The sequence below is a fragment of the Macrobrachium rosenbergii genome, chromosome 22 (genome assembly GCF_040412425.1).
Source record: "Macrobrachium rosenbergii isolate ZJJX-2024 chromosome 22, ASM4041242v1, whole genome shotgun sequence".
NCBI lineage: Eukaryota > Metazoa > Arthropoda > Malacostraca > Decapoda > Palaemonidae > Macrobrachium > Macrobrachium rosenbergii.
In genome coordinates, this window is record NC_089762.1 from 32,840,071 (window position 1) to 32,849,608 (window position 9,538).

The 9,538-nt window shown below is 33.0% G+C and overlaps 1 protein-coding gene across 1 annotated transcript in view; it reads left to right on the forward strand.

Moving 5' to 3' along the window:
* The window catches only part of LOC136850720 (zwei Ig domain protein zig-8-like), a 45,723-nt gene extending 36,659 nt beyond the window's left edge, over positions 1–9,064 (forward strand). The window contains exons 4-7 of the mRNA XM_067124592.1: positions 551–681; positions 2,484–2,567; positions 4,211–4,295; positions 8,484–9,064. Of these exons, the coding sequence (XP_066980693.1) occupies positions 551–681; positions 2,484–2,567; positions 4,211–4,295; positions 8,484–8,647 (464 nt within the window). The 3' untranslated portion in view covers positions 8,648–9,064. The remainder of the gene's footprint in view (positions 1–550; positions 682–2,483; positions 2,568–4,210; positions 4,296–8,483) is intronic.
* The last annotated feature ends 474 nt before the right edge of the window (positions 9,065–9,538 follow it).

Sequence of the window (9,538 nt, forward strand, 5' to 3'; positions counted from 1 at the left end):
GAGACCGGATGTTACCATGGGCAATATCCGGTCCTTCTGTACGTGAAACTACATTTAGAGGCAATTGTTGTCGGAAATGAGGCTGGTTCTATGCCAGCACGGGCTCTTGTTCTTACAGAGCAAGATAAACTCGTACAGCTAAAGAGCAGGGCCACTAAGGCTCCTGGTGGAAAAGCAAATCTTCAATAAATCAATATCAGAAGCTTTTAAATTCGTATAAGAATCTAAACCGCGAGAAAACTACTACTTTATGATGCTAAAGCATTTTTAAGTATAACATCTTATATATCGCTTTGTGAGAGCATACTAAAGCTTTAATTTTATTTTGGAAAGCTAATAAAAACATTTAAGCATTACCGAGTACCGTCTGAATTTCCATCCAGCTTTTAATGTAAAAAAACTAACCAATGAATCCCCGATAAGATTAAGCACCACGTCCACTTAATTTAAATCTAATCCTCGATAAGATTAAGCAAGATTAAGCTTCACATCCAGTTAATTTAAATCTTTCTCGCACTCTCTAAATCGTTCGTCTGTCTCTCCTTCGCAGCCGCCGCCAGAGCAGAGATCATAGGATCGCCTGACATGCATGTCGATGTGGGGTCGACCATTAATCTCACTTGCATCATTACTCATAGCTCTGATCCTCCGAAATACATCAACTGGTTTTACAATACCGAGGTAAGTCTTTTATGTATGTATGTATATGCATACATACATACATACATACATATGTGTGTGTGTATAGAGAGAGAGAGAATATATATATATTTATACATATATATATTCTCTCTCTCTCTATACACACATACCCATATATATATATATATATATATATATATATATATATATATATCGAGAGAGAGAGAGAGAGAGAGAGAGAGGAGAGAGAGAGAGAGAGAGAGCTATATATATATATATAGATATATATTCAAACCCGCATATATCAGATAGGCATATATCCCGGGATTATATATGTAATCAATATATTTGCTTAAAAGCAAATGGATGTTATAAATATATATATATATATATATATAACTATATATAAGAAAGGGCGTATATATACATATATATATATTTTTATATATCATATAAAAGCCAAATCAAAAAGTCCTTCAAAAGAAGGCATATACAAAAATATAAAAGCACGTTAAAAGAAGAAGAAGAAGATATATATATATATATATATATATATATATATATATATATATATATATATATATATATATATATATATATACTATATATAGATATATTCAAAATTAATCTGCTTCCCATTGCAGGAATTTTTCCAAACACACACACAAATACACGCTTACACGCACACTCACACACACACACACACAAAATCACTGCCCTTTCATACCTAACCTGCTGAATCATGGACGAACCCAAGTGCAAAAACTTTCACAACACTAACCATATCATGCATCCACAAATGAGCCTCACTACCAGCACGTCAAACACTTTCCATACCTAGATGCTCCAGCCACCTTAGTCTTGAGGGCACTCACGTTCCTCCTGAATACTCAGACCGTTTTTTTAAACCTCTTACGTCATCTTCCTATCATTTTCTTGGCCTTCCTTCCTTCCTCCTTTCTTGACGTTTTATGACACGCTCTTTCCACCAGCCTTACGTTCTCCAATCTTCCCACGTTATGGCACTATATTCTTTCACATTTACCAACCGTTTTTATCACTTCTTTTAGATATCTGCACATTTCTCCTCACCCTTTTATTCCCTCTTACGCCACATGTAATACACAAAAACTCCATCTGAACCGCCTCAACCCTTCTTCTCTCATCTGCATTGAAACATCGATATTTCATTTCCAGGAGGGAGAGAAAAACTTTTACCCTTTATAGTTTACTATTTTATTCAGCGAGAAATAATCAAGAGGATCGTTCTGAGACTTGGGTATATTTGGTATCGATACCTTTTATGGGCACTAACTTCGCTTGTCCTCAGGGTATTAAAAAACTGCTGTGCAGTACTCTGTTCTTCTTTCTCATTTCTGTTGGGACGATTATAGCATCATCAGATCCCCCCCCCCTTTCTCTCTCTCTCTCTCTCCAAGTTTGACGTTAAAAATAACTTGCTTTCTGAAACATTACTATAAATCTGTACGTAACTTCATTAGGATATACATCAAGACATTAGAATCTAGATTTTTGAACTACAAATGCTATTTATATTTTTCAGGAGCTGTTTATAGCATATAGATAAAGAATATTAGGCTTAAACTAATTTCTTGCGTCGGAATATTGAAGATGTAACATGGAAGATAAATTGTACTGTTTATGAACAGGAAAAAATCTAATACTTGATGATTCCAGCCTCCTTAAAGAGAAGTTTATTACGTACCACTCGAGATCTACATTTGAAGACAAGCCACTCGTAAATTTCATTTCCGGGGAACATAATCTTCAAGTAGCCTCCTGAATTTCTTAAATCCTTTCATTACCCTCTTTGTTTCCAGACCCTTGAATATGACTCTCCACGAGGAGGCATTACCTTACTAACGGAGAGAGGAAAAACGACAACTGGCTACCTCCTCATTCAGGTAAAGTGTTCATCTCGTTGTTTTTAATTGGAAATTTTTCTGAACACGCACATGCTTTGCGCATGCGTGTGTGTAAATATTTAGGTTGGTACACAACCGATGCACTCACGCACACACATATAATATATATACAATATATATATATATATATATATATATATATATATATATATATATATATATATATATATATATATATATATGTGTGTGTGTGTGTGTGTGTGTGTGTTGTGTGTGTGTGTGTGTGTGTGTGTTTGTGTAAGTATTCATTTATGCTTACATCTGTATGTTTTTGATAGCTGTAAACATATGTACTTCTTGTAAACCAAATATTCAGATTTGACCTGAATTATTTCATATCCGTCGCGAAAAAAAAGGACAGAACTAAATTTAATGGCTGCTTATTTCACGAGCTTTTACTTTATATTTGTATCAATTATAAAACAAAAGATATATCGTGCAATAATGGCCGTTATCTTCTATATACCTCTCCAATAACTTTTTCATATCAATTTAATCCATATCTTCTTTTCTTTTTAAAAAACCCACTGCAATTATAAAATAAGACACCCCCCACCCCCATCATACCACATCCCTACTTCTAAAGCATTTCTGATTTCTGATTTTGCTTATAATATTATAATTTCATACAAGTTCCAAAGTATATTAAGCAAGGCCACATGCCTAAAAATCTTATCGTTATCAATACGGTGCTTCATTTTTATATTTATTTTTCTGAATAGAAGACAACGTATTATTCACTAACAATCTCCTTGTGACTTATATATTTGGTGTTAACAAACGAGTCTGTATACCTCAGTAACATTCCCATTTAAAAAGGAAAAGTGACTATTCCTCTAAGCCAGCCCTTGAGAACATTTTAACCATTAGGATAAACTTCAAAGCATGATCAGTACATTCTCAAACCCATATATGCAACCTCTTGTCGTTTATAATCCCCTAACTTCAGAAGTCGTTCCATCAGTCACCTTTCCATTCGCTTCCCACTCACCAATATTTCCTTCGGCAAGCATTCATCTCTAGCTTCATGCGATTCTGCCTCCATTGTCTCATCTTCAACCAAAGGTTTTCAAAATTCCTCTTCTGTCGACGCGAGACAGAAATCTCTTCAGGGATGTCTCTCCATTTTTTCCTTTCTCAGTTCCTGCTCACAAGCACCAAGGACATTTCATAAAGGTCTCAGTTTCCTTCACATTTTCCCCCCGGATTCTCATTTTTTCTTCTTGTGTGCCTTCCCAAGCAATTGCAGTCAAGTGTGTTTGATCTTTTTATTCATTCATTAACCGTCTCGTTTCACCTTTTCTTTATGTTCTGATAATCGTCTGGTCTATTGCTTTTCTTCGTACCATTTTTATCTTTATGATTGTTGCAAGGACATAAAGAACTTTGAAATGTCCAGTGTTGACGATGCATTTATAAAACTTACAGGAAACTCTTAAACTTTCCGGAAACTCTTATCTCCTTCTTGAGACGAAATTCTGGAAAGGTTAAGAGTCTATCGAAACTTTTCAGGATACATCTTAAACGCCCAGCTTTTTAAGGTGCTTTTAATAATACCCATTTTTTAACGTTAATATTTATCAAGTATTCAGTATTATTATTATCATTATTCTTACTTTCAGAATGCACAGCCGTCGGACACAGGGAACTATTCCTGCGCTCCTTCGAATACAAAACCTGCAACGTTGAGGTTGCATGTACTTAATGGTAGGTATTGCAAGTAGAAATCACATTTTGTGTATAAAATTATTTATCCGTACAAGGATATATTTGTACGTTTGATCGCGCGCACGCACACACAAACATAAACACACACATACACACACTCCACACACACACACACACACACACACATATATATATATATATATATATATATATATATATATATATATATATATATATATGTGTGTGTGTGTGTGTGTGTGTGTGTGTGTGTGTGTGTGTATTTAAACAATTAACAAAGGTCTGAATAAATGTTCTTCACTTACACTACGATTTACATGCATTTAAAACTGAGTCAGTTCAAATATAGAGGAATTATTAAACATGGATAAGTCCGCTGTAGATTTTCTTAGTAATCAATAACTCAGCACAAAAAATAAATAAATAAAAACTTAAAATCCATTTAAAAAAAGGGAAAGAGATAAAAGAATATTCCAAACAAAAACAAAAATAACCAAATAATCTACAATGCATAATGAAAATATGGCAGGCAACGACTGAATTAAAAACCGTCCTGTTATTGTTAATGCCCCAAGTCATTCTACTTAGTACGAACGTAAAATCTACAAAGATTTTCAATGTACAGCTCTCTTTTCTGGGTGCTGGGGTTGAAGTGTTCACTTCCTGTCGGATATTGACAGAATCTTCCTTTGAAGTCTCATGATGAGCTTCCCAAACATTTCATAGGCTGTTCAAGAAATTAGATGCGCCTTTCCTTGCTTGTTGCTTGTAATCAAAACTATTCTCTTTGGGTGGGTAATGCTGGTGTTTTTGGTAAAGGTGTGTAGGAGATGTTTTAGGTCTATGTGAACACGCTCCTCAAAAAAAAAAAAAAAAAAAAAAATATATATATATATATATATATATATATATATATATATATATATATATATATATATATATATATATATATATATATATATATATCATATATATGCTCATTTGCCAGGAGAGTGACACAATTCAAAAATGTGTTTTTGAGTTATTGATACTAGCAGACAGCCCGTACTTTGTTTAATATTGTGGTAAAAACGTCTTATTTGCATTTGTAATACGAACCGCTAGAGGGCATGACATGTCACTATTAAACTATAGAGAGTATAGAGAGTTTTAAACTTTAAAATCCTTCTCCTGAAAAATAGCAATTTTTGAGTTATGTCACTCTTCTGGCAAAGGAGCCATATATATATATATATATATATATATATATATATATATATATATATATATATATATATATATATATATATATATATATATAAAAATTTCAGTTCATGCCATATAGTATAAATGGTAAAAATAATTTCTTAAGAACTATGATGAAAACATAGCAAGTTCGTGATACATTTCACATGCTCTTCACGGAATTAGATGCGCCTTTGCTTGTTTATTGCATGCAATCAAAATAATTATTTTTTGTGTGAGTAATGCTTGTGTTTTTGGCGAAGGTATATAAGAAGTGTTTTACGTCTAAATAAACCAGAAAATAAATTATGTACAAATTCCAGCTTATACCACACGATATATTTGGTAAAAGTAAGTTCTTAGGCAGTATGACGAGTACTAAGTAATATAATATGTTTGATGCAGTAATTATTGGGTTTCTGAACGTAAGATCATTTTTCCAGTTATTTTAATCATTACATCAGGATATTCAATTAAAGTGACGGAAAACAGGCTGAGAAATAATAGAAGAATAAGATTTCCATTCATATTCTGTTCTAGTTACCTTCTATACACAATTTTCAAGTCTTAGTCTTTAACTTATTAATACTTTAAAGAACCTGGAAGCGCATTCTTCATTCATACCAACGATATCTGTCATTTCGAATTTTGCAATCTTTAATATTGAAAATGATTCATTAGCGGAATATAAAAAACGTGTGGAGAGGAAAAAAGAATAGTTAGTGGTAACATCTCTGCTCCGTCTAATACACACACACACACACACACACACACACACACACACACACATATATATATATATATATATATATATATATATATATATATATATATATATATATATGTACATATCAAATATAGAACCTTTTTGGTTTTCATAGTTTTTTCTGGTTCATACATTTTAATTCAAGGATGATGGAAAAAATTATCATTACCTTCATTACGAGGAATCATGTAAGGGCAATTAATGTTCTGTATTAGAGTGTAAAACTCTTAATTAACATATTATATATATATATATATATATATATATATATATATATAAATATATATATATATATATATATATATATATATATTATATATAATATATATATATATATATATATATATATATATATATATATATATATATATATATATATATATATATATATATATATATATATATATATCATAACAGTTGCATGACAGTTTATGAATGAGAATTAATTATTGTTGGGGTCTGAACAATTTTATTCCTTAAAAATCCGTAGTTTTCTGGGTAAAAAGAGAAATATTTTTACATTTTATATAGTCTTCTCAGTTACAGATTTCATACACCTCATTATATTTTCTTCGGCATGTCTTGAAAATTGGGCTTGTGTGTATCACACACTGTAAATCCGCTTTGGTCTTGAAAAATTCTCTGACATATTTTCAACCACCATTGGAAATCTTGCTCTTCCAGGGCACTATTTTTTGTGGCTTTCAATTTCACATTTAGTATTCGGCGTCAGTGACCCTGGTAGTTGTGACGCCAGATAACCAACAATTAATCAATCAATCGTTTGGTACTTACTGTTAGTTCTGGTATTAAATATCTACCTATAATGATAAAATCCGAGTAGATAGATCTTGTTTGACGGCCCCGGATGGGGACAGGGTAGGTACGGGATCGGGTGGGTAGGGGAGACATACCACATCCACCGTCCTCCAGCAAACCTGTTTGTCCGCCCAGGGTGGAGGCACGGTAGGTAGGGGATCGGGAGGTTAGGGGAGACATGGTACATCCACCTCCTCCTGCAAACCTGTTTGTCCGCCCAGGGTGGAGGCACGGTAGGTAGGGGATCGGAAGGTTAGGGGAGACATGACACATCCACCCTCCTCCTGCAAACCTGTTTGTCCGCCCCGGGTGGAGGCACGGTAGGTAGGGGATCGGGAAGTTAAGAGAAACGTGACACATCCACCCTCCTCCTGCAAACCTATTTGTCCGCCCCGGTAGGGCGGGGTAGTAGGGGATCAAGAGGGTAGGGGAGACATGACGGGCAGCGCCGGGTTCCAGCGCAGTGTAGTGCGCGTCATGAAGCTCGTATCAATAATACCTTCTGGAAAAAAAAGTGATACATGAGTTGGAATGGAAACCAAGTTCTCACGTGACAGCCTGTTTACGTTTTTCAGTTTTAATATATTACTAAGCAGCTTTACAGTGTCAGAATATAGTATGTGATTAATTATACTTTTTATGGGTGATTCTTAATTTGAATACCTTGGAAAACGCGTTCTTACGTTGAAATTCTGTGAGGCTCAGTATACCCATGTGTCTGAAGGATTTAAGAGAAAGTCATCTTTCCAAAATTCTCTATTGGCTTTATGTTAACTTGACAGGTTTAGGATAAATAAGTTATTCTAATTCGGCTTTATCTATCAACTTGGATGATTTAGACAGATATTTGAGTAAAAATAAATTTTAAAATACAGGCAGAAATATACATAAAGGAATAATTACTGAGTACGTACATTCCACTGTATTTTTTCATAATTATAATAAATTGCCCATTTTATCATGTGTTGCTACGTTAATGAAATTAGTAACATTATTTTGACAATATTTTCTCACAATGTTAAGACATCTGAATGCATAAGCATCAACTCATTCATTACATTAATTTAATAAGATCATCTCGGTTTGTTAAACGCACTTAAGTATATGACTTTAAATTCATTATTCAATCATAAACATCTATTGATGTTCGGACCTTTCATCCGCAGAGCGTGTTCCCCCAGACAGTAACTTAATTACCTTTCTTTTTTTCTCCCCTTCGCTAAGACTCTGCCCGGAGGAAACCCCATTTTTCAGGTTTTATCGCTTCTAAATTGTCCCGTTATCTCTCTCACTCTTACATTTTTACGGCGGTCTCAGCCGAAAAAATATCTTGTTACTTGGTTTCATTTTTGCAATAATCTCTAAATCTCCGTTTTTTATGCTTTTTTTTTCCTTTAAAGGGGAGACTCCAGCAGCTATGCAGACCAATGACACGTCGAGAATACTTCCATCGTATTTCGCAAATGTTATTTTCCTCGTCGTGTTCGTCTGGTCGTTGTCTTTTCATTCTTCTATGGAGTGTAAAGGAACTACGAACAGGAATGCCGATGTAAAAGTGGCATGATAGTGACATATTAAACGGAAATAAGCCTAATGCTGAAATTCAATCTCACTGTCTCTCTCGACTAAAGTTGCCGTGTTTCAGTTGCATGAGATGTGTTTGTTTGCGTGAATTCTAACTGGAAATATGTTTTATCTACCACATAAAATAAAATGTTAAATGGTTTCTCTGAAAGAATTCGAAATGAAAGAAACCAACATTTCTTTTTATCAGTGTTCGTGTCTAAAATGCTTCATATAATAAAGATTAGCAATATCGAAAAATATCCTTTTCAGAAAATATCTGAAAGGAGGTGTATTTTATTATATACAAAACTGACTGTTATAATGTTATCTGTACTTTTGTATACAAATGTTCGTGAATATATTACGGAATGTTCACCGGTTAAAAGGTGATGTATGTTTATACATTGATAAAATCTATAAAGGTCTGGTGTTTTATTTCCCTGTTCTTATTTATACTATGAAAGTAAAATATGACAGTAGATGACCAAGAATAATGATCACTCAATGTTTCCGATTTAATAACTCACTTTAGTGTTATATATATTTTGAATAACGTAGGATGTTATGTGTTATTCACATAAATATTCTTGAGGAAACACACACACACACAAACACAAACACATACACGTAGACACAGACACAGACATACATATACAGTATGTGTATTTCTATACGTGCAGCTTATATATATATATATATATATATATATATATATATATATATATATATATATATATATATATATATATATATACATATATATATATAATATATGTATGTACATATATATATATATATATATATATATATATACGTACATACATATATTATATATATATATGTATATATATATGTGTGTGTATGTATATACACACATATACATACACAC